Source organism: Drosophila subpulchrella, chromosome 2L (assembly GCF_014743375.2).
Source record: "Drosophila subpulchrella strain 33 F10 #4 breed RU33 chromosome 2L, RU_Dsub_v1.1 Primary Assembly, whole genome shotgun sequence".
Taxonomy (NCBI): Eukaryota; Metazoa; Arthropoda; class Insecta; order Diptera; family Drosophilidae; genus Drosophila; species Drosophila subpulchrella.
Genome location: NC_050610.1, coordinates 4,411,556 through 4,436,799, shown reverse-complemented (window position 1 = coordinate 4,436,799; position 25,244 = coordinate 4,411,556). Strand labels below are relative to the sequence as shown.

The window sequence follows — 25,244 nt, the reverse complement described above, 5'->3', positions numbered from 1 at the left end:
TCCGTGCATTAATATGATAATTGTTGAGGGTAACGAATATCCTGCCCAAGAATATTTTATTAAAATTATATTTTCTTGATTATCCCATTATTCAAATAGTTTTTTTTAAGTCTGTCTTTTTAAAGTTATGAAAACGGTTTAAGGATATTCAAAGTTTAGTTGTGGTCTTAAAGAAAAAACTGATTAAATGACCTACCGATGAATGATCGAGCAAGGAAATATTAGTCGTATTCGTAGATGCGTCGCTTCTCTGAAATTAAAACAATCTTTTGCTAAATAGGAGTAGAAAAGCATATGTTGTCTTAATTTTCATGCATTAATATGATAATTGTTGAGGGTAACGAATATCCTGCCCAAATATGCATCAAGGACATTCTATTAAAATTATATTTTCTTCGTTTTCCCATTATTCAAATAGTTTTTCAGGGGAACTCCCCCAAAAGGCCTAGAGAATGGCTATCGAAAACAGCCGCTGCGTGCGCAATCGATACATATCGCGAGGTGCCACTTTGAAGTGCTCACGCTGCCACCTCCAAACTGTGCACATGGATATTTTATTTCTTCAAAATACAGTAGTTTAGTTTTTTTTTGTCGTAGGCTGTGAAAAGTTTAAGTGAAAGATTAAGAATTTCAGTACAAACGTTGAGCTGGAAGTTACCTTATAAGCCAAATAAATATAGACAAAATTGTGCATTTGCTATTAGTTATATTGTAGGTATGCTATCTGCTCGCAATTGTCAAGAACCACGATAACTAACCGCAGGATGTGTTTCGTTTTTCAGTTCTGCTTCCATTTATATTTACTTGGCGCAATTTTCTTGCTGGCAATGTAATCACACCGAGCTGACGACAAGTGCTAGTGACCTAGATTTTGGGAGTCCTGCGCTTGAGAGTAACGCCACACCACCGCCACCGCAATCCTGCTCCGCTCGCCAGTGCCAGTGACTGTGCCTGTGAATCCTTCCCGCAGCAACAAAGTAAAGGTCACAAATCGCGAGGCAAGTAAGTTTTTGTACATTTGACCTGGTTTACGGAGTGGTTTGTGGAGCGCCCGGGGCTCGCAGGGGGTTAATATATAATGTATATTCACCGTCGGAGTGCCATCAGGCATTCTGCCTTCTCTCTATCCACCAGATATGATTAATCCGCATCCGTAATCTTACGTCCAAATCCGATCAGAAATCATTCACAGCATATAAACTTTTTTAAGGCCTTTTTTTGGGTTAGCGGAGTCGGAGATCACAACGAGCTTAGTCCCCCCCACTATATATGACTGGGTGACCAGGACCTGACATGCGTAACAACAGCGGCTATAGTATCCCGGCCAGCAACAGTCTGAATCTGAACAACAATGGAGCCCCAGCGCCACGTTACTGCAATGCGGACAATACGTTTTGCTACTACAACTACGATAACTGCAACCTGATCGCTCCCACTTGGGGCAACCGCCAGAATCAGAATCCGAGTCAAAATCAAGTACCCAACCAGAACCACAATCTGCCGTCAAAGAGAATTCCCACCAAGCAAGGAGCCAGATCGAGCTACCATCAATCGGCGGCCAATTCGGCGCCGGATTCCTCAATCTATACCGATGCATTTGGCCAGCATTCGCTAGTCAACCAGCGGATAGCTGGCAACAAGAGCTGCGAGTACGTCTACCAGACTGTTCGGCGATCGGAGGATCAGCATTCCAATAGACAGTACAAGCTGACAAGGCCCTATGCCGCTGACAAGGAGCAACAGCCGATGCTGCTGCAGCCATCCATCGTTTACTTCGATCCGGAGCTAAAGAAACGGAAAGCCCGAGGGGGACGCGTGACGTCCGATTATCTGGACAATAGTCCGGACAGATATCGGGCCCTCAATTCCCCCTCACCAGAGCCAACCTGGGATAACATACTGTAATTTTGCAAATGCATTTTTGTTACTTGTCCTGCTTGTTGAAACTACATACCTCCAGTACACGCACACACACGTATTTTGTTGTTGTTGTGTTCGAGTCTTACAATTACTATTTGGAAAACTACCGATAGATACCACACAAACTCTAGTTTCGAGTACATAACTATATACCCACAAACACTCATTGAACATAGATGTGTAAACAATCTGAACATATTCCTTTGTTCGCCAAGCTGTCATTAACCGCCTTCTGTTCTCGTTTTTCAGCTCAGAGCGGCCGGCGCAGTATCAGACGACGAATCAGCACTATCAGCACTATTTTTCGTACTTTTACAATCGTGGAGCGGAGAAACTGTCCAAGCCAACGTTTGCCGTTGCCAATAGCCGCAAACTGCCAATGAGTAAATTTCAAAAGCCCAGCGCCAGTCGCAGAGATTCTCGAGATGTAGATGACACCGTCATTATTGGTCGGAGAGACAATTCTGAGGACAGAAGCTGGCAGAGTCCAAAATATGAGAAGCATGTGCTGAAGGAGAAGCTGCCGAGCAATGATTTGGAAGGCGATTACCTGGACAACGACTGGGGAGACCCTGGAAGTGGCGAGGATTACAGGGATATAAAAGAGGTCTATGACCCCGCTGTTGTTATTGATGACGGGCTGGAGCAGGTCCATCGGCGCTATTGCAGAATGTCCGAGAATGCGGCCCTGGATGATTGCGGAGATGCTCTGATTAATAACAACAATAATGAACTGAAGGTAATGCGGAAGGCGACGGATCAGCCCGTGCCCCGGTTGCCAATGACGCCAAAGAGGGCCAAAGGGGGTGCCGTGCCCGCCAAGAAGCCAATGCCCACGGTTCATCGGGTGCTGCTGTACAGCACTCAAAGTCCTCGGATGGGCCGCAAGCAACAGTTCACCACCCAGCGTCTCAGTATGAAGCCACAGAGCGCCAAGACTCTGGGAGGAGGCGATGAGGGACAAACGGTCATATTGCTGGAACCGGAAGACAAGCCGGAGGACAACCGCAGTGCCATAGACTTTGAGCGTAACGACGACTTCGACGAAGATGATGACCTCGACAATCGTAAGTATAGTTTTCCAAAGTGTCCCTTTGAATTGCATTACTTGATTCATTTAAATTCCATCAATATATTGCCTCTGATGTGGCCAAAGTATTTACCTCTTTATTTAACTTTGTTTTGTTTATCCTACTCGTTTTACCCAACAGTTTCAAATTTCGACGAAAGCGACTCGGCAAGTGTACTGTCAGACACGGAGGATGGCTATCGTGCCCATGCCTACAAGCTCACACACTCGGTGGATCGATTTTTATCGCCCCAAGGCACTCCCAGCTTTTCGTCTTCTCAGTCTTCCGAGGACGATCTTAAAAATCCGGAATCCCTCCTGGTTCCCAGTTTGTTTCCCTACGTGCCCCCCTATTTGTCCTTCTCGTCGAACACAAAAAAGGGTCCCCGGGTGCCGCCGGATCTTCATCGAGTACTCAAGTGGCGCATCACAAATATAATGCCAAAGGTCGTTCGGCTGATACTCGCCAACAGCGGGATGCGAATGCTGAAGAGTGAGTTGGTTAACATAATCAGACTACAATTAATTTGAATTCTTACCACAGAAACCAACGATTGGATGGGTGTGTGGGGCAAGCACTTAAAGTCGCCGTGTTTTAAAGCCATTCGTTCATATCAAAAAATAAATCACTTGCCCGGCTCATTTCGTATTGGCCGAAAGGATTCGTGCTGGAAGAACCTGCAAAGGCAGATGGGTAAGCACAGCAACAAGGAATTCGGATTCATGCCGCGCACATACATTATTCCAAACGATCTGGGTGCATTGCGCCGGCACTGGCCGAAGTATGCCCAGCGAAATACGAAGTGGATAATAAAGCCACCAGCTAGTGCTCGAGGGGCTGGCATCAGAGTTATAAATCGATGGGGCCAGATCCCCAAGAGAAGACCGCTTATCGTCCAGAAGTAAGTAACATACATATAAAGATGAACAAAGCTGGAGTTTATATAAATGGTCTTTAAACATATTCATTTATAGGTACATTGAACGGCCACTACTTATCAATGGAAGTAAATTTGACTTGCGTCTTTATGTCTTGGTTACATCCGTAAATCCCTTGCGTGTTTTCATGTACCACAACGGATTGGCTCGATTTGCTTCTGGTAAATATTTGATATCCATCAATTAAGCAATGTATTAACCAAGTATACTATGTGCAGTGAAGTACAGTGCTAAGACGGACACTTTAAACGATCGGTGTATGCATTTGACCAACTACAGCATCAATAAGTTTTCCTCAAACTATTCGAAGAACGAAGATGTCAATGCCTGTCACGGGCATAAGTGGACCATCAAGTCTCTGTGGACGTACTTGGCAAACCGAGGGGTTCGTACCGACTGTCTGTGGGAAGCTCTCAGAAGTTTAGTCCTTCGAACGATTCTCGCTGGCGAGAATGGCATTAATAGCATGATTAGAGCAAATGTAGAGTCAAAGTACAGCTGCTTCGAGCTGTTTGGCTTTGATGTGATTTTGGATTCCGACCTTGTTCCTTGGCTTTTGGAAGTTAATATATCTCCCAGCTTACACTCTGAACTGCCACTAGATGCCCATGTGAAGGCGCCTTTGGTTCAGGGCGTCCTTAATACTGCACTGTACAACGTGAGTAGTGACTTCCTACATTTGGAGAGATTATTACTGAGATTATTACATTCATATTAATAGGTACCTCCAAAACTATCTTTGGATAAGCAAAAAGAACTGGCTGCAGAATTTTCATTTCCTCCTGGCACCCAAATGTGCTATGACAAACGTCTTTATATAAATTATTTATCTCGCGAAGAAAAGGTTAAACATAACACCTTCACAAGAAAGTCTATGGAAGATCGGAATGAGGTATGACGAAGGTTTTATAATATTCTGAGTCACGTTCAATGAAACTAATTTTGTATTACAACAGTATGTAAATGCGATCCTGAACAATCTAACTCCCGATGATGTGAGGTGCCTTATCATAGCAGAGGATGAATTAGCGCGGTGTGCACCCTTAGAGCGCATTTTTCCAACTGATCAAACCCATAAGTACCTTAAATACAACGACAGCCCGCGGTATTACAATCGCCTTTTGGATGCTTGGGAATCGCGCTACGCTAACAATCGCACGGAAGGCATTGCGTTGTTGCGCGACTATTGTCAAAACAAATATCATCTTCAGGTCCCAACACCTCCAGCCAAAAAGGTGAGATCTTTATTCATCAATGGCGCTGAAGCTTTTCACAAGACTCATTTGAATAATTCGTAAATTTAAAACAGATTTTGATAGGTCCAGGATATTTCATAAATCTTACGAATTTCATAATTTGGTTATCCTATTTTGTTTACCAAATATAAATTGACTTACATATTTTTTTAAACTGAGTGCGAAATGTACTTTATTCTATACCCACACTAAGTATTATCCTGTTTATATTTATTTTACACACAATAGTAATGTCCTAAAAATCAGTTAAAATATTCATAAATTCTCGACTTTTGTTAAATTTTGAGGGCTGTTGGAGATTTATACAATCGTTCTTTTGGCGGTGCCGCGCTCTTTGCCATCGTAAGTTTTATCTGTTTACCACACAGAGTCATCGTAAAATAAAATCTCGAATATTAGTAGATAGAAGAAAACCAGTAAGCTTGTTATAATATCGTATTGTCTTTATTTGAAATATACCCAGGACAACAAAGTGTATTTGTCATCTCTACTGGTTAACTACCGTAACGTAAAATATTTTGTTTTCTTTAACAGTAATGCATAGGTAAATAACGAAGCTTAAATAAAGTTAAAAAGTAGAGGGATGGTCAAATAGTGATGTTCTTTTTTGCCCAAGGGCCCCATACCTAGTTCTAAATCAAAATGTTTTATGTACTTGAAATGTTCTTAGAGAAGTTATAAAAAAGTGTTCACCGAATCCATATGTATTGCATTGCGTTTTCCTCTTGTGTTTTTCCGTTCGACGTTACCATCGCTATAATTTCTTTTTATGTCTCTACGTATATTGAAGTATATTGAAGGTGATCACACTGCATACTCCTTACACCTGAGTCCAGAACAAGACTTTCTTTCAACTTCAGGTGGGTTTTTACACAGTAATTCCACTCGAACAGCTGTCCATAACTAGCTTTTCCAACGCTGACCTCAAATCTTTCACAAAAACATTTATCAAAATTGGACCATCGTAAAATAACAAGCCTGAAGAACTAAACCAATAGCAAAAGTAGTGTATGATAAAATTTTCATTGAATCATCAACAAATAAGGTTAATAACCCTAAGGATTGTGTGTCTTTACTTTAATCTTATTTGTCCAATAAATATAGCTCACCAAAATATTCTGGATCATTTCTTAATAGTGATCATTGGATCATTTGTAAATAGGGATTGGTTATGAACAAAAATGTTTACGCAATCGAAGAGGCGAAAACTCTGGAGTGATTAGAGGCAAATCGTACCTCTCTATATGTCAAAAAATAAGTAACTAATTGTAAATAAAATTCGTTTTAATTTCTCAGTGGGTGGTAGTTTTTCTTTTTATTTTGTGGAGAGATTTGTTGGATAACTCATTGTTTTCTTCCTTGAAATTGGTCTTATGAAACGACAAATATCAATCAGATGAACATTTTGTTGATCAACTTTATGCCTAAACTTGAATTATTATTAAGATAAATCAGGAGTTAATACACAATTTTATGTGAGTCAACCTTTTCGAACAAAAACTTACAGATGTCTACTTTCCGTCCATTTACATATGTCAGACCAAAATGTAGTGTTAAATTTGATTGCATTATATTTTAGCCCAAATCATTTTTAAACGATCACATATTTAGTGCTAGTTATTCTCGATTAAGGTTTTCCACACTCATTTAGTGCTTTAACAACACGCAAAAGTTTTAGGTTTAACTAAGAACTGCCATTATTATTATATATTTCCAGTAAAAACATATATTTTCTTAGATTTAGTTGTATATTTTTTGAATTAAAACAAAACATTTCCTTATTTAGAATCCTTGCAAATCATCGCAATGTAATCCTTTTCTTTAAAAACAAATAAAACGTTAAAATGTTCTTTATTATCTTATCGTTGATGCAAATTAAATCAATGTGTTTTGCTGTAATTGTAAATTTGCAGGATTACTTCATCAAGTTTATGAGATGGATTTTAAAGTGACAGTCGCTGCCATCGTATTATTGGTAGTCTTTATTGTTATCGTTAGTGCAATTACATTAGTATTAATAACATATGTATATATTTGATATTTAATATTAATAAACTCTAATGTATTTGTAAATAGGTTATTCAAATATTTAAATCAAAATGTACTCTGTTGGGACATTACCGAAATTGCATAATTCGTAACTAAATTGTGATCTTGTTTTATAAAATAGATTGGAATAGTGTTATTGCTACAAGTGAAAATATTATATAATTCTTAGAAATCAGTAAATTCGTTGTAATTGATTTATTATGGTAAACTGCCAGTCATTTATAACACAATAAGTGAGGTGTTTACAAACAAAATTATAATAAAGTCTAATAAATTCTCCATTAACGTTAAGAAAACATAGTGTTGTATTTATTAAATTATATTATTTCAAACTAATTTAAGGTGCTACACAACACATTTTATTCACATCTTTTTACTCTTTAAGCGGGCTTATTGCAGGAAATATCGTATGAAATATTGGGAAGGGTTCTGCAGATTGCTTTTTGTTGTTTTAAAATGAAAATTATAATTTTTTAACTGTTAAATAAGTGGGCGTTTGAAAGATCAAACTGCAGGCTGGAAGACGTTTTATTAAAAAATGTATTTACTTGATATATTTTTTGGTTAGTCTCTACAGTATTTTAAATTTGGGAAACCTTCAAATAAAATTACAAGTTCTGCCATAAGTTTTCAAAATAAACATTTTACCTACCTCCTTAGTACTTAAATTAGGTTTTAAGACAAAAACAGCTATGAACGTTTAGAGTCAGAGGAATCTTTTTTCTACATTTTAACATTTTTGATATTGTAAGAAGTTTTTAAATTCATTCAGCAAGTGGTCGAAACTTTAGAACCATTGCAAAAATGTTGATCACCAAATCATCATTTTTGAAAAACAAATTTATCGCAGAAAATGTGCTGAAGCAATTTACAGACCGATCCAACCTACAGTGTGAACAGCAAAGATTCCAAGACATTTTTTTTTTATTAATAACGTTTCCTCCGAAACTTTATAAAACATGTAAATCTATTCACCTATAAGCATCTATCACTAAACCCAATCAGTGGTTATCACCTAGTCTGCGAATTCTAAGCAATACAAATAAGATATTTTTTATAAAATAACTTTTTTTTATATCAATCGGTAAGTACTGACTTATCACAATAAAACAAACGTACGCATTAAAAATAATTCTTAAAAATACATTGTGTAAATTTGTTACATTTTTTAGTTTTGGAGCTCTTTGAAAAAAAAAAGATATGTTTAATGTCGATTGAAAGAGCTACCAAACTTGAATTATTTTTTTTTTTAATTGATTAGCTTAATTTTACATAAAAAATATTTTATTTTAGAGCCTCTTACTGTAGTTTGTTTTTTTATATAGAGAACCAAACTTTCAAAGTATGTTGTTTAGAATATTTCCATTATGTGATTTATTACATTTTGTATTATGTGATCTGTTATAACTTTTGGACTCCTGCTTGCTTCTTTAAAAATCCATGCATGCCTGTGACCTACGCAGTGTTCAAAAATTGCATTTATTTATGAGATTGGGTTTTATACATAGTCCTTGCATATAGTTAGTTTTAAAGCTTCGGAAATCCGATAGTATTTTTAATCCTTTTTTATACTTAAATTTTCTTTTTAAAATTATGTATAAACTTATATTTAACATCTAATTTCACATTTAGGACTTGAACGATGAAGAAGTAAGCTTAGTGACGCCAAAAACTGTAAGAGATGAAACCGAGTCTTAGCATCTGCATTTGTTGACCACGTAAGCCAAACCATTCAAATGTTTGATTTCAAAAACAATTCAACATCATTTCTTTTCTCTTTATAGACATTTTATTTGCATCAGAAACGGCCTTTTTTACTGATGAACACTCCGTTTGGCCTGTAGCAAACTATCTCTGAATTAAAATTATATATTAGGATACACGGCATTGCACGTGTTCGGCAACCACTGAAATTTGTATGTAATTCTAATACAATTAGTAAAAGTTAAACAGTGAATTATTAAATTGTATGTTAAACAAGTTTGTTAGTATTTTTTGAGACTTATGCCCATGTGGGCTGTTGAATTGCAACGAACACGGTAATATGCTTACATATGTATTTGGGCATTTTTAAAGTGGTTTATACCCTTGCAGAGTGTATTGTAATTTTATTCAGATATTTGCAATATCGGTCTGTCCGTTTACTAGCAGCATGCGGCACCTTCCCATTAAGGAATAGATCTGCTCGTTCTCTGCCGACTTACAGTGTGGAACAGCAAATTTTTCAAATAAAATAAATATGATATATCATGCAATTATGATTATATATACGGGAGTGTCACAGTAACCGCTCCGGTCGAAATTCTGGGAAGACTTGTATTAATGCTTGCTTACATTTGCCCCGAATTTCTCCCGAAGAGGTTTCTGTGACACCCCCATATATAACTTTAACTTTTGCATGATATGGTTTTATATACACTTACTACTGTGGGCAAAAAGTAAGGTTAAATCATTTGTAAAATGAAAAATCTTTATTTATTCTTCTACATAAATTTCATCCCCTCCCGATAAAATACTCCTATGCCAACGTTTTTTTTCCAATCCTCGAATCATGCCGAATAGTCCCTTTCCGGTATAGCCAATCGCGGCTTCTTCGACTTTCTTTAATCTCCTCTAACGATTCGAAACTCGTTCCCCGGAGTGGTCTCTTGAGTTTTGGGAATAGCCAGAAGTCACACGGAGCCAATTCATAACGCTCAAACAATGATCCTTATTAATAGTCCGAAGAGATATATTCATACCTTTTTTTTATATATTATAATATTCAAGCTTCATATTCAGATCAAAATTTATTTTGTTTGGTAGAAAAATAAATGTGCATTCTTTATTAAGTCCAGTATCCATTCCTTGTGATACAAATTATGTTAATATAAAATCATGTCGTAAAAAGTTAGAAAGTTTAAAGCAAGAGTCATATGTTTACAAAAAGTATAGCTGGTTCTCTAATCCTGCTGAAGGCGAGCGATTAATACTTTCGGCCACGAGGAATGCCAACTTATGGGCGTACTGGCACACGGCGGGGACCCGGACAGTTCCCGAGAAATTGTAGTACATATGGGTCATCTTGTAGGCGAGCATCTGCAGCTTGTCGGCGCTCAGTCCCATGTTGTCGGATATGACGTTGTAGCTGGTGGGCGACACCGTTCCTTGACGAACTGCCTGCGACACCAGGAAGAAGTCATAACGCTCTGGTAAGGTTATAACATCATCGACCACTGTGCCCGGAAGTGGATTACGCTTGTTCACAAAGTAGCGCGAGTTGATGCGCTTGGACACGATGATAAATGCCATGCGACAACCCTCCTCCTTGCCTGCGGACTTGTATATTTCGTCCAGCTTGGCCTTCAGGAACTTAACCTCGGTGTTCACAACCTGGTAGAGCTGGCCATCACCGACGCCGTCGCGGAAAAAAAGAATGCGCTCAGGCAAGGCACCGTGGTGCTCCCGGTAGGCCTTAAGAGCCAACGTCATATTCATCGACATTTGGTCGGACAACTCTTGGCCCTTCATGTGCTCAGTCACCGATGAGAAGTAACGGCACGATGTCCGCTGATCCATGGTAGCTACCAAAGCCCCATATGACTTGTTTTTGTTTTTCGATGAGTGGCACACATCGAAACCGACAGTCATCAAGCCGCGAACTGGAAGCTCGATCATCCAAGGAGCACCCATCAATTTGGCGTTCATCTGGATAACCACCTTTGTGGCAATCGACATAAGGCCAGCAGACTTTTCCGGGCGAGGAGCAATCACCTTCAATGTCACCACCTGCGAGGGCACTGGTCTGTCCACGCAGGTGCGTTTTTTGATGCAGCTATACCTGTTATGCAATGGGAAAAAAGTTAAAACTGGCTCAACATAATCTAAAAAATAGCACGCACTTCTCTTCATTAGGAGCCTTTATCACAACCATCACTATCTGTGGGTCCTTGGCCACGGCGTTATCGATCGATTGAGAGTAAGTGCCATTACGGTCGTCCTTGATTTCATCGCTACAAAAAGGAGCGCATCAAGTTATATGCTCACAAATAGTTTAGCAATACCTACTAGCGAGGCTCAGAAATATGCATCCTCATTCCGTTGGCTGCCCGGATGCACATCTTCACAAACTCCTGGGTCTCGCGCAAATTTCGGCCCGGAGTGATCACGTACCACCTCTTGATGTCCACGTGACTGAACATCGAGGAGGAACGGAACTCGTTGGTCCAATCGGCGCGAGCGTCGCACAGGTATCTCTTGTTGTTGCCGAACACGATTTTCTCCGACGGCAGCACGCGAGCTGGAATTTCCACCAAGGCGGAGTCCAGTTCGACGTTCCAGGACTTCAGCGTTTCAGTGCTCTCCTTGGAGGACTTCAATCGCTGGTTGAAGATGCGCAGGCGCTCAATGCGACGATCCGGAGTGAGTCTGGTATGCTCGCTCATGGCCTTCATCAAACTAGTCAGACGAACAGCGACATTTGAAAGGGTTTTCAACTAAAATCCCAATTGAACTTACCGAAAATTGGCGCGCATAGCGTCGGTCATTCCTGTTGCCCGAGCCAGCTCGGGAATAAGCATAATGAGCTGATCAACACCTCCACGGATATTTTTCTCGGTGGGACGAGACACGACCAAAGGTTGCTTGTAGTCTCGGATTGTGATGTTGTATCGCTAAAAATTTTAATTAATTCAGACATTTTGGATCATTATTACCTGTGCATTTTACCTTCTTATAGTACTCCACATAAGAAATATCACCATCCTTGGTATTAAATTTAGATGATGGCGACGAATTAAAGTCGACATCGTCAACGCGATAGGTTTTGTTGTTGTAATCCGTTAAAACAATCATGCCTGTTTAAAATATTGTAGAAACGCATTTGGTAAAATATTATAAAATGATAAGGGTTCAAAAACAATTATGCTCGTTCAATAAAGAATTCACCCATTATTTCACGTTTAAAGGCGGTTTGATAATCGTCATTGTCGCGAATAGCCTCGGACAAAATGTTATACAAGGTATCGGTTCTCATCACCTTGTGTGCTACCTCTGTACACAATAATATATCACTTTCGTGTTGACGAATTGATGTCTGATATCCAGGCCAGAGTTCCATGCGGTAGCTTTCCAAATTAATCTTTTGTTAGTAGTGAAGAAAAGAAAAATTCAATAAGTATACAAGTTTAAATATGAATTTAACTAGCCTACCTTTGCTTTAGGATCAAAAAAGTTGCGAGAAACCAGCTGCAAGTTTAAGCCCTCCATAGCTCGGCGCAAAATTAGATTGAGGACCTGGAACTGCTGATTATCTGCTGCCTCCACGGACCCAACAGCCTTTATTTTAATCTGGTAGTTTTCCCCCTCACGACTCTGTGTCACAAGCTCCAGAACATAGGGACTATTTTGCACAGGCTTAAACTGAGTGGTGCAAAATAGAATGGTTCCGTCAAATATGTAGCCGCCCAGAAGACTTCGATGATGGTTCATGAAAGCCCGACGTATACGCGTGTTGTCCACATCAGGAACAAAATCAACGCGGTACTGGTATATGGACCAGTTTGGGCGTTTCAAAAGCTTGAAATAGTTGGTCTGAACAGTAATTCTCGTTCCAGAAACTCCATTCTTGGTTACAAGGCCCTGTGGACGGGAGTGTACGACATCCGTGATCAGACGACGTCCACGCACAGATCCACGAGGATCACCTTTTTCGATTAACGTGAGAGGTCTTTTGAAAGCGAATTAAGAAAATAATACAACATTACTGACCTTCAGAGCTCTGAGCTTCAACCTCGCTCGACTTCGTCTCAAAACTGCGCATTGTCTCCTGCTGTCTTACTGGGACATCACTGGATGAACCCTGCCCTCCCGAGGCTTCATTTTTGCCCGATTGAGAAGAATGTGGAGACTGTCCCTGAAAATGCCAGATTGTGTTCGAGTGTAGATGGTTAGGAAATTAGCTTATTTATCAAATTAAACTGTTCAATTCGATATTTTTTTTTTAAGTGTCGAAGTATGGCAATATAACATTTGTGGGGGAAAATATTTGTTATCTACAATGCATTAATTACTTTAAGAAAGGATTTATAAATGGTACATAAATTAAATTGGAGAGGATGTGAAAAACCGCAAAAACTATTATTACGTATTATCAAGCATCCTAGCAGTTTTTATACTGTTTCACGGAGTGTACTAGAAACATAGAAATTACATTAAATTTTTGTTGGATGATGGGTATTACAAATTCAGAAAGGCGCAAAGGAAAATCTATTTACAGTTCAATTCTGATAGAATGTATGTATGTGCAGTTTTTGTACATTTTTACCTCGCAAAGGTTTCGTTTAACAGAACCTTAAACCAGGTTCTTGAGTCTCATTTATTTATTAAACAAAAAATAAGGGCTGTTGGTGGCAAAAATGTTTTTATTTTCAAATGATTCCTAATGCAATTTGATCTGCCTCTTTTTTTGTGCATTGCAAAAATTTCAACAGAAACAACACATACAGCACTTTTGGTAATGAGTGAGACAATTTATAGAGTGGGAGAAGATTATCCTCTTACAAAATTATTTTATTTTGGTATATTTAAAACAATTTTGGTTTACGTATTTCTAGCTGTACTCTTATCTTAGTTGTTTACGTATGTATTTATGCCAAGATGTTGTCATATACATATGAACTGTTCATAAGAACATATCTGTAAATTTAATGTACATACATACAAGTTCAAGACTTTTCATCAATGGTTTGAGATATAGGGAAGTACATACATGTTAATGGATGTATGTACATATGTGTGAGACTAGCATTTTAATTACGCTGATTTTGCATTCAGATAAGAGAATCTCGCATTGCGATGCACATGCTTAAAAAGTGTGCAGATGATCACCAGGCTCTATGTCACTTCTTAGCACTTTAATGTTCAACGAAATAAAATAAAATATTTGGGGAACGCAAAAATCTCTTCCGATCAAAGAAGATTCAAATTGTAATGATGTATAGTTCAATTCTACCCGATCATTATTCCTTACCAGTTGGGGAGCCATCCCGCGGCCCTCTCCTTCATTGCGCTTTTTTCCGCGTCCACGTCCGCGAGCCGTGGCAGTATTTGGTGGCAAATTCATATTTCACTTTTATCTTTTAACCTACTCTAACACTTTTTACTTAACAATAATTTTATTCTCTCCACTTTGCACTAAAAGTTTTCCGGCCACGCCAATGAAAACGGAAATGAGCGGGACATTTGAAGACGCCCAGGGCTGGAGCCCAAGTTTAGCTAATTCAGTTATCGATATCGATCGTGCTTTTTGTGATAACTTCTGCATTTCTGAGCACATTTGCAAAGAAGTTGTTTCTTGGACGAAAATAATACTATTATAAAATGTTTATATTTAAAAAAAGTTTTTTATGTATAATGATTAATTATATTATTAAAGGGAAAAATAAGCAACCTGTTCATATTCTTATTTAACCAAGATAAATTAAAATTCTTTATTAAAAATAAAAGGAATTAATAATAACAAAGAATTCCATATTTGTAAGCAAATACAAATATAAATACATACAGTTTTTAACTCTTTAAATTTATATGTATGTCTTCGACTGAGAACATTTTTTCAATAATGGTATTTTTCAAAATTTATTTAGAAAATATTGAAACCTTTATAAAAATATTAAACTTATGTGTTGAGATCCGTAAGAGACAACGTTTTGCATAAAAAGAAAAACAAAAGACGGTCAAAATGTCATAGCATTTAAAAAATTACAATTCAACAAACAATTTCATCATAATTTTAGATGCAAGACAATCATGATTAAAAAAACCGTGTAATCGGAAGATTTGTATATTAATTTATTGTACTCTGTCGCCAAAAGTTTAAAACTAGATTTGTATATAAACATATGCCAACTTTATGAAATTGTTGTGAGATTTAAAAAAAATATTCGATATTCTGAATTTAGTGCCATGTACATTTAGTTTTCGAATACATATTTTGCACACTTTAATCAACCATGTGAAGGGGTGAAAACCAGATTATATTTTTTGGACCGCCCTAATGTATGTATGTACATGTCTATATCCCAGAGTAGAAGAGAATATGCTGAAATTTCTGAAAATGAGGTTTTTACAGTTTAGGGAATAACCCTAAGCGTTTCTGTCATTATCGGTAGAAATACTCTCGAAAAGGTACATGGACTATAAGGTTTCGAACTTCCTTTTTAATGGTGCATACTTACAAACGACCATTTCCCCTTCGAAAGTGAAATAGATTTGAAAGAAATAGATGCAACAATAAATTCATTAATTATATATGAGCAAAAAAATCCGAAAAACACAAAAAATTAAGTTGTTTAACCAATTGCCATTGACGTTTATTGTAAATTTGATATTTAGAATAGAATAGAAAGAATATGTAGATGTATACTAATTAAAAAAAAATTTAAATGTTCATGTATGTTTTATGAGTTTAAAGATTGCTTTTTATAGCGCAGAATAGCGCAAATATTTTATAAGCTCGCAACGCATCAATTGTAAAATTTGCTATTGCTCGTTTTCCTTGGCGGTTTTGTTGCTCAATAGTCATATTCTTCTAAGATAAGTCTTCCCATTTGAGTGCATTTAAAAGCAGTTAGCTCTCAATGAAAGCGAAACAGTTACCCAAAGAAAGTAGCATGAATAATACTAGTTGTTTTCATCCAAACCCTCGCATTGGTTATAAATGCGCAGATCTGTCCATTGAGCTGGCAACGAATGCTGTTTCCTTAAAAAGGTAGGACTAATAAGAACAAGTTTATACGGAAGATATGCATGCATCAGAGGATTATCTCTGTCTCAAACGGCCAATGTTCTTGGAGGCACTATTGTAAGCCCGGTAGATGTCGAACCCTTAACCTGGTTGTTGGTTAATAAGAGAAAAAAGTTTATGCATTCGGACAGCATTAAAAATGTACTATTCTTTTAAAACAAGTTTTCAAATTCAATAAATTAGTCTTTAATTTTAGTTTAATCAAGACTTGGTAAACCCAAATGTCTAATCCAGACACGATACCGCAGTGGAATATTAACTTTTAATTAAATAGCGAGGTAAGGCCGACAGGAATATATGAAAACTAATATTTATCTTAGCAATTCCGTGTATCTCGAAAAATCACTATGTTCAACACATTTGTATTATCACTACTTTTCCTTGTCGAGCTTTATGTGCCATACCACACAGAAGATTCAGACACACCACAATTCTTATTGAAAGTTTCGGCCGTTGGTTTTATTATTAACATTTTAGGTTGAAACACATTATAAAAGTCTAAGACTCTAGCTTCACAACGGTCGTCTTCTCGGACACGTACAGACCGTCAAGGAATTTACGGATATCCTTGTTCTTGACGGTGGTGGACTGCTGGATGAGGGCGGCAGATCCGGAGACCGACTCGATGTCGTTTCCCTCCACGATGAGCTCGTCCTTCTGGGCAGTGGAGTTGACCACGGTGACGCCAGCCGCCATTTCGACACGACGGATGTACTTCTCACCCAAGAAGTTACGGATCTCAATGACCGTGTTGTTCTCGGAGGTGACGCAGTTGATGGGGAAATGGGCGTACACAGCGCGCATCTTGTACTGGAAGCCGAACGTGACTCCTGTGGATAGAGAACAAGGTATACATTAGTTATATTACTCTTGATTAGGCCTATCTGTCTGTCTCTCCATATGAGAGCACAATGGTGCAAAAGGAAACCAAGAAATTCTATGGTACTCAAACATTAAGTGGGTAGAGAAATGTGTTTGGGTGGCTAGGTAGGAAAGTGTTTACATGGTGGTGGTTGTTTTAAGAAGCAGCGTCTGGATGCAGACTTTGGGGTATAGGAATAGACTGGCAGAGGTTTCCTGGATATACATTGTTAGTTTAAGAAAGTACTCTAAAACCAGTAGCAGAACACATCGCTTTTCCAGTGGTCTTAGAGTCCCTACACTAAGTCAGATGGTTGATTACTGGTTGGACGGATAGGTCGGACATCCTCCGTGTGTCTCCCGTAAGTTGCACCGTGTTGTTACGCACCCTTGATCATGTTCTCGATGTGACTGCAGACGGTGCGCACGGCGGCCAGCTCCTTCTTGGTGCCGAACCACTTCTCCACCTTGAGGGTGCGCTTGTCGGGCATGTACATGTCCAGGGCCAAGTGCTTGAAGCTGCGCTTCAGGGTGCCGCGGGTGCCGGTAATGGTCACCACACGGGCCTTCACGGAGGCCTTGATATCCTTGGGGATCTTCACGCACTGGTTGGAGTTGATGGTACGCATGTTGATGACACTGTCGGTGGAAACAAGATGATAGTTTGTCAGTTAAGAAAGTCCAATTAGCAGGTGGATCAAAGAGCATTCCAAACACCGAATCACATAATTTACTTTTTGCACCAAACACATTATTTATGTGTAATACACATTGTGTTTTATGGAGTATCCATTATAGCGGAAGTCCGTAACAAAAAGGCGGCTCCTCACTTCACAGTGCCACACGCTCAGTTGCCAACTAAGTAGATCATTAAATTCGATGTTTGGGTGCACTTTTTAACACAAAACTTACGCTCCGTTAGTCCCTCGTTTGTATGACACAAATTCTGGATGGACTCCTCGCTGGAATGGGTGGATTTAAAGATATTTTGGGTTAAAATTTTAATAAAAATATAACGCGGAACACACTGCTCACCGGAAACGGGGAAAAGAAAAGAAGGGAAATTTAATGTGGCTGTGTGAGGCGCACAAAAGGGGATAAATATTGCCCGCCATGTGCCGTCAGCGTGCTGTTAACGCGTTCAAATTGTGCTGTTAAGCGCACATTTTTTTCAGGGAACTGATACTGCCGATTTGGGTTTATTATTGTTTGAAAAGACAAATTGAGGAAATATAGGCGGCTTTGTAGACAACATGCACCAATAAGAATTAGAGTTTACATATTTCTATAAGAAGGTTTCTTTCAGGGAAAGTAATCCCTAATTAAAACCTTATTTTGAAAGACCTGAAATTTGTACTATTTCTGCATTGAAATTTTTTTTTTCTTTTAAACTACTTTGTCTAAGCTAATATAATTATTTCTAGCATACTGTTTAATAGCTTGTCAAAAAACTGATTTCTTCGACTTAACATATCATCACACCTGTTGCGCATTTTAACCCACCTTGCTTCTCATTTCTATCTCTCAGTTGATGAGTTGTCCATTTTTTTCGGATTTAAAAATGTTTATTATTATTAGATATGTATTTTCTTTAATTATTAATAAGTTAGGGCACACAACAAATATATTTTCTTTTTTTTATGTTAATGTAATGTTATGTTATGTATGTCTTTTCATAAAAACTCTGGTTTCTAAAGTTTCAACAGTTTTGAGGTTCTTGAACTGCTGAAATGCAGCTGACCAGAGCTTAAAAATTCGGGAATTAACCATTTTAAGGAGTACCCTTAATATTGTTATAATCTAACAAGAGTTCAAAATCTTTTTCATTGCCTTTGCAAGAGTAAAAACGAGTTTCTGTAGTCAACGATATCAATTATAATTCAATTAACTTTAAAAAGTATTGCTATATTATGATTATATTATGTAAGATAGCGAACTGGTTCCGCTTGGAACCTTATCCAGCCTCAAACTCCGTTAAGCAACTTTTATATACACATATATATTATAATAAATAAAATATAATATGTATGATAAATAAATATATTTGAATTTTTAAGTGAACTGGTTCCAAACTGGTTCATCCGGTATTCAGGCCGGCGAGTACCCCCAATGCACGCGACGTTATGGGCAGCACTGGCACAAGCAGAAGGCGGGAGCGTGGGTAAATCAGCATCAGCCGGCCAAGAATTTGCAGATTATTTGTCTATTGTAATTGTTTGAGCCCGTTTTCGAACTTTCCCTCGCACCCGTGTCAGCCCGCCCTAATATAGTCTTGCACGATGGCAGCTCCGCAAGCACAGCTGGACTTTTTAGTGACGGCGGGAAGTATGCTGGAATGGCATGACAATCTGGACAGGAATAAGCCGGGTCTGCTGGAAGTGAGTACTGATTTGGATAGTTTTTGCCCCTTTGATAAACATGGAGTGTTTCCTTCACAGTTGACCGGCGTTAGTCAGCATGGACGAGCCACGATGAGTGGGCTCAATGACTACGATTACCAGAGCCTGTCGTTCCTCAAATCGGACGAAACACATAACCTACAACAGCTGCGGACGGTGACCAAATCGGCCATACCCAACGAGATCCTGGAGCACTTCAAGCGTACGTATTGCTGGTATATATCTCTTGATTTGCCCGTGTTTCAATCCCTACTCTCCCCCTTGCAGACATAAAATGCCACTGCACCATGGGCCTGTTCCCGGAAATCGGACGCGCCTGGCTGACCATCGACTCGGAGATCTACATTTGGACCTTCAACCAGGCACGGGACGTGGCCTACTACGATGGACTTAGCCACCTGATTGTTAGCGTTGGCCTGATCAAACCGAAGGCCGGCGTTTTTGTGGAGGAAGTCAAGTACCTCCTGCTCCTCACCACGCCCATCGAGGTCATTGTCCTGGGCGTCACCTTCGGCGAGGGTTCGTGCAACGAAATGCAGCTGATGAACAGGCCCATCTTTGTGATTGCCACCGACAACGTGTCCATAAGCGTCATCAAGGGCACAGACGACGGGCGCATCTTTCTGGGCGGTCGCGATGGCTGCCTCTATGAGATATTCTACCAGGCCGAGTCCAGTTGGTTTGGCAAGCGCTGCAAGAAGATAAACCTCTCGCAGGGACTGGTCTCCTTCATGGTTCCCAGCTTCCTCAAAGTTTTCTCGGTAATCTTACCCACTAGTTTTGTGGAATAAGTACACTAATTCAGTGTGGTTTTCCTGCAGGAAGTGGATCCAATCGAGCGAATAGAGATCGATAACAGCCGGAAGCTCCTCTATATTTTAACTGAAAGAGGTTCCATTGAAGCCTGGGACATTAGTACGGACTACACGAATGCGCGAAGACTAGGAAGGATCACCCAAAACGATATTACAAACCAGGCAGTTAGTCTGATCACGTAAGTGCGAGTTTCGTTGTCCTTTGGAAACCATCATCTATGGATTCTAATCGTAAACGATCCTAATCACTTGAATTACCTTTTTAGGACTGTGGACCCGTCTATTTTTAAAAGTGTCAAGGCCATTTGCCCTCTGAGTGCCGACGACGCCGGCAAACTGCACCTGGTGGCTGTGACGCAGTGCGGTGTGCGACTTTACTTCTCCACCACATCTCTAATTGTGCAGCAGCAATTCAATGCCACAGCGGTTTGCAACCAGGGCGACAATACAGGATTTGGTCAGTCGGTAACGCAGCCACCACTGTCGCCTGGGGCAGATGCCCCGAAGGGACTGTATCTGCTGCACGTGCGATTGCCACCCGGCTACACTCCAAACGCCACCACCAACAAGCCAAAGCAGGTACATGCCGCGCACTACACAGAGGGCACCATGTTGATGATCACCACACAGCAGCAGGAGCAGGACCTCCTTTGGTCCGTCAGCTCGGCTCCATCGGTTAACTTTACCTACCTGGTGGAGTCGACGGCTCTGGAGAGCCTGGATGGAGTGGTCTGGGGTCTGGCCGAGGTGCAAGAGTCGTCGAAGCGGGTTCTAAAGTCCCCCTTGAACAGTGCCCGCCACTCGCGCAAAGTAGCGCTGCTCACCAACCAGGGCACACACATTATAGAGCTGCTCAAAATGGTCGACGTACTGCGTCAGATCCTGCTATCCTGTCATGGTCCCCACCACGAGGAGGTGAAGATGTTCTTCCAGTCGCAGAATCAGCGAGAGGCGTGTGTCACCGCTCTGTTGCTGGCCACTTCCGACAAATATCGTGGCGGCGACATCGCCTTGTGGGCCACCCAGGCGTTCATGCTGTACGGCGGGGAGCCGTGTTTCCAGCATCAAAAGTTCCCCAACGCCAGTAATCGCAACTTGGCGAATCAAACCCTGGGTATAAATACGACAACGGGCAGGGAGCGACAGCCCATGTTTATGTCCACGCCAATGCCGAATGCCGCGAACAGTCCGATGTCTTATCCTGGATCACATTTCAATCAGCCCATCAGTCCAAGTGAGTTAAACTGGACTTCTGGAGCATCAAATAGTCAAAATAAACATGTAATTTTCAGTTGGGAATATGCAGCCCTCGCAGGCGGTTAGCAACGAGAACACACCAATTGTATTTTCGGCCAAACACGACGGTCTCTACCTGTATGTCTCGCGGATGTTGCGTTCAATTTGGCAAATGCGCTGTGTAAATGAGCAATTCTGCTCCAATCTGACCTACAGCGATTGTACACTTTTGCAGGCCGATCTGCGCTCTCTGCGTAGCTTTCTGGAAGTACACTCTGTGCACGATATTTCCTGTAAGTAGTAACTAAATGTCCGGTTCGAAAATTAAGGTTAACCCTCTTAACTCAATACTTTTTATTCCAGCGTCTACTCGAGTTTCATTTGACCCCCATTTGGAAAGAACCAATTCGTACAATACCATCATGATGAACAACACTCTTTTGCCCATTCCGGAGCAACGAATTTTATCCGAGCAAGCTCAAGTGGAGGAAAAGCGATCACTTTCCGCACTCAACCTCTTTGTCAGTAAGTCGAGTTGAAATATGCAATTTACCATGTTATACCTCTACTAATGTACCACTTTTAACAGAACATGCCTGCGAGGTAATATCACTTTGGAGCATTCTAAACTCGCATTCCTTCCAACTGATTTGCCTGCAACTCAGTCCCGAACATCAAAAGATGTTGAAGTGCTGCACCTTCCGTGACCTGCTACTCACACGTTCTGAGGTCTGCGCATTCTTAATCATCTCGCTGATTAATCTGTACCTCAAGGATAAGGCGAGCGTATCCGAAGTGTCCAAGAACTTGCGCGAGCACTGTCCGAATCTCTACAGGCATGAGGATGATGTGACCTACAAGGCCACCGAGCTGTTAATGAATGCGAAGAACTGCACTTCACCCACCGAGAAGGAGCAAAAGCTGCGAACCACCCTGCAAATGTGCAAGGAAGCTGCTCCCACACTGCCACTGCATAGTATTTGCCAGCAGTTCATTTCCGCAGATTTCTTCGAGGGCGTGATCGAGCTTTCGGCCGTGTGTGCGTCGAAAAGCGATCCGGAGGAGGTGGGCGTGCACTTCTACAACAACGGAGAGCCAGCCGAAGATCGCGAAGGCTACACTTGCTTCGCCACAAGAATGACCTACTACAAGGAGGTGCAACTTATGCTGGACCATATCTACCAGGCTGCATGCAACAAGTCGCAAGTTCAGGAACAAGCGCAATCGCCCAGTCAACTCAAAGGCAAAGCCTCCGATACTAGGAACACTGCTAAGCAAACTATCCCCAAAATTGTGGCTCAGACCCTGCGGGTCAAGGACCCCCTGATCCATGTGACTCTCTACGAATGGCTGCTCGCCCACGACATGCTCAGTGAACTTTTGGACGTGGTCGAGCCTTCATTGGGAGAGTTCCTGCGCCGCAGTGTGTCGCGAAATGGAGAGAACGTCGTTCTGATCGATTTGTTGTGGAAGTATTACGAAAAGAACGGCCATCACTCCCAGGCAGCCCAGATATTGGACAATTTGGCTATGACACGCAGTGAAAACATAACTCTGGAACAGCGCATCGAGTATTTGGTGCGTGCTGTTATGTGTATGCGAAATGGGAACGTTGGCTCTTCACTAACTAATGGGATATTCCTGAAGGAACTGGAGGACAAGGTAAGATATCAGGGATTATTGGATAAACATCGCATTTATATTCTTACATTCAAACTGTTTAGCTGGATATTGCTCGAGTTCAAAAGGCAGTGCTTGTCGCAATGACGGAATTGGCTCGCCATAAACTGGAGGCTTCCACGGCCGTAAAGGAGTTAAATTACGCGCTGTACGATATCACACAGCTTTACCAGCATTTTGCCGAGCCCTTCGACCTCTGGGAGTGCCAATTGTCCATACTAAATTGCTCCCATCACAACGACCCCCTCCTAATCGAGTCGGTCTGGGGTAACATTATCAACAGCGTTGTCGAGGAGCCGGGCACAACTCTGGAACGCAGCAATAGGTTGTTCACGAAAATCGAACTTTTGGTGAGAGAGTACGAGGAATCGGGAGCCTGCTTTCCCTTTGCTTTTCTCATAAGGGAGCTGGAGATCAAAGCCTGCCAGCTGCGCCTGCCCGAGGGAATAGTGCCGGAAAAACTAGTGAGCATGAATCTGGACGTTGAACTGCTCCTGGAATACTATTCGAGGTACGTGTTACCTAATAATCATAAAAATTGTTACGTTGGAGATGATTACCCTTGATAATCAATTGTATACCTCTTTCAGGATGATTTCAATGAACGAACGTGTTTGGGCAAATGAAGGCAACGAGTGGCATTTGATTCAATCGGCCATTAGAGTGGTGTCCCTCCTGGCAGACAACGCACAATCCATTTGGTACCGCTCAAAGTAAGTAAAAATCAAAGAGACTCAGTTAATATAACTATATTACATGCATATTTGTTTTGCAGAAGACGAATCATTGGCAAGGCTCAAGATATAGTGGCCGGCTGCCTGAATATTTGCTACCAGAAGCCAGACACAAACCGTCTTCAACAATCGCTCAAGGAACTTCAGAGTCGACTGCAGCGACTATTGGTTTAGAGTCCCTTTCCTGCTTAAAATAATTATTTTGATTGAATTTAAAATGCTGGACTAGACGTTAAGTTTGACTGAGATATATATTGTACTTGTATTAAAATGTTAAATAAATTGATTTCCCCACAGTTGGTTGCATGAACTCATATGGTGTCCATATTTTTTAGGTGTGCTTCCGTCAGAATGCATTTGGTCATGTGGCAGGAGCATGGCACTGGGTGCTCCTCCGTGTTGTGGTCCAGCAGATCCACCTCCAGGTTGTACTTGCGCCTGTCGGCCGCAGTGCGCTTCATGGTGATTTGAAAGGCTATTGGTGACCTTTCCTCCAGATTCTCGCACGACTCCTCGGGCAGCACGACCACACACTGCTTCCAATGCGTTGGCGGGGAGAAGGGGGATGTACTCAGAACTGAACGTTCGCCAGGGAATCGCACATCGAACCAAATGCAGAAGCCCTGATGGTTTCCCGCCTGCTGGACCGTCACCACCTCCTTGAACTGAATGCTGTCCAATTCGCTGGGCTGCACATCCAGCAGATTCATCCAGTGAAAGACGACGCCCTCGTGGAGAAGGTCCTGCGGATTCAGATGGGTGATCTCCGGCCTGGCCGACTTCTGGGCTCGCAACTTGCTGGCAAAAGTGCCCATTTTGATGCCATCCACATTGTGCCAATCGTCGAAGAGCGACGGCACCGAGCAGGGCGCCACGAAAATGGTGCACTCGCTGGGGAACAGGAGACCGCCCTCCTTGAGGAACTTGTCCCGGGCCAGCAGAACGGAGTCCAACATGCCCTCGTGCAGCAGGTAGAAGCCCATCCACTCGGACACTATGATGTCCACCTTCTCCGCCTCGGCGGGCAGCACAAACTCCTCGACCCGGGATTGGATCACCTTCACCACGTTCGTCAGACCATTATCTTCGATCAGATCCAGGGCGACCTTAGTGGCCACATTGGATGCCTCCACGGCGTAGACCAAACGGGCTCCCGCCCTTGCACAAAAGGCGGACAGAATACCAGTGCCCGCACCTACATCCATTACGATCTTGTCTTTGAACAGATCCTTATTTCCGAGAATCGCATTATAGTAGGCGGCTTGTCGAGGCCGATCTTTCAACATGAGTTCGTGGATCTGCCATAATGGTCATTGTCAGTTGTGCTGTGATATGTTTGCAACAGGTCTGAGAACCTTACCTCCAAGTTTTCATATTCATCGAAGTAAGTCTTCGCCATCGCTGCAGAGAAGAGTTATCAAAACATTAGCGTATCCAGATCAGGTGGGGATTTTCAAAACAACGTGCAATCGAAGTAGGACCGTCGCGCTAGCTCTGAAAC

At 41.1% G+C, this 25,244-nt stretch overlaps 5 protein-coding genes across 10 annotated transcripts; 2 read left to right on the top strand and 3 right to left on the bottom strand.

Annotated features, from left to right (window-relative positions):
* The first annotated feature begins 532 nt into the window (after window positions 1-532).
* LOC119546499 (tubulin polyglutamylase TTLL4) lies at window positions 533-9,215 on the top strand. 6 transcript variants are annotated; one of them, XM_037852810.1, is made up of 13 exons: window positions 534-715; window positions 783-1,002; window positions 1,211-1,901; window positions 2,170-2,987; window positions 3,132-3,482; window positions 3,534-3,891; window positions 3,965-4,089; window positions 4,147-4,586; window positions 4,650-4,820; window positions 4,885-5,163; window positions 5,975-6,044; window positions 8,866-8,951; window positions 9,018-9,215. In XM_037852810.1, exons 3-12 carry the CDS (start codon window positions 1,294-1,296, stop codon window positions 8,877-8,879), a joined length of 3,234 nt encoding a protein of 1,077 aa, XP_037708738.1. In that variant the 5' UTR covers window positions 534-715; window positions 783-1,002; window positions 1,211-1,293; the 3' UTR covers window positions 8,880-8,951; window positions 9,018-9,215. The 6 variants fall into 6 exon arrangements, with proteins under 6 accessions (XP_037708737.1, XP_037708736.1, XP_037708738.1 ...); XM_037852809.1 differs by lacking the exons at window positions 8,866-8,951; window positions 9,018-9,215 and adding an exon at window positions 7,098-8,824 and having other exon boundaries at window positions 533-711; XM_037852808.1 differs by lacking the exons at window positions 8,866-8,951; window positions 9,018-9,215 and adding an exon at window positions 7,098-8,824 and having other exon boundaries at window positions 533-715.
* Window positions 9,216-10,025: 810 nt separating this feature from the next.
* On the bottom strand, window positions 10,026-14,442 carry LOC119547695 (protein aubergine). Its single transcript, XM_037854667.1, has 9 exons — window positions 14,243-14,442; window positions 12,982-13,126; window positions 12,424-12,917; window positions 12,160-12,352; window positions 11,941-12,068; window positions 11,731-11,885; window positions 11,281-11,670; window positions 11,115-11,225; window positions 10,026-11,053 (listed from the first exon to the last, which is right to left on the bottom strand). Exons 1-9 carry the CDS (start codon window positions 14,333-14,335, stop codon window positions 10,153-10,155), a joined length of 2,610 nt encoding a protein of 869 aa, XP_037710595.1. The 5' UTR covers window positions 14,336-14,442; the 3' UTR covers window positions 10,026-10,152.
* Window positions 14,443-16,449: 2,007 nt separating this feature from the next.
* On the bottom strand, window positions 16,450-17,841 carry LOC119548465 (60S ribosomal protein L9). The gene is made up of 3 exons (XM_037855732.1): window positions 17,792-17,841; window positions 17,268-17,518; window positions 16,450-16,848 (listed from the first exon to the last, which is right to left on the bottom strand). Exons 2-3 carry the CDS (start codon window positions 17,506-17,508, stop codon window positions 16,517-16,519), a joined length of 573 nt encoding a protein of 190 aa, XP_037711660.1. The 5' UTR covers window positions 17,509-17,518; window positions 17,792-17,841; the 3' UTR covers window positions 16,450-16,516.
* A 1,177-nt stretch (window positions 17,842-19,018) lies between these two features.
* On the top strand, window positions 19,019-24,039 carry LOC119548613 (nuclear pore complex protein Nup154). Its single transcript, XM_037855979.1, has 11 exons — window positions 19,019-19,257; window positions 19,318-19,480; window positions 19,546-20,039; window positions 20,100-20,272; window positions 20,360-21,327; window positions 21,386-21,622; window positions 21,693-21,854; window positions 21,919-22,991; window positions 23,054-23,520; window positions 23,600-23,722; window positions 23,785-24,039. The coding sequence occupies exons 1-11, from the start codon at window positions 19,159-19,161 to the stop codon at window positions 23,915-23,917; spliced, it is 4,092 nt and encodes a 1,363-aa protein (XP_037711907.1). The 5' UTR covers window positions 19,019-19,158; the 3' UTR covers window positions 23,918-24,039.
* Window positions 23,976-25,244, bottom strand: LOC119548617 (probable protein arginine N-methyltransferase 6). Its single transcript, XM_037855986.1, has 2 exons — window positions 25,104-25,244; window positions 23,976-25,041 (listed from the first exon to the last, which is right to left on the bottom strand). Exons 1-2 carry the CDS (start codon window positions 25,140-25,142, stop codon window positions 24,055-24,057), a joined length of 1,026 nt encoding a protein of 341 aa, XP_037711914.1. The 5' UTR covers window positions 25,143-25,244; the 3' UTR covers window positions 23,976-24,054.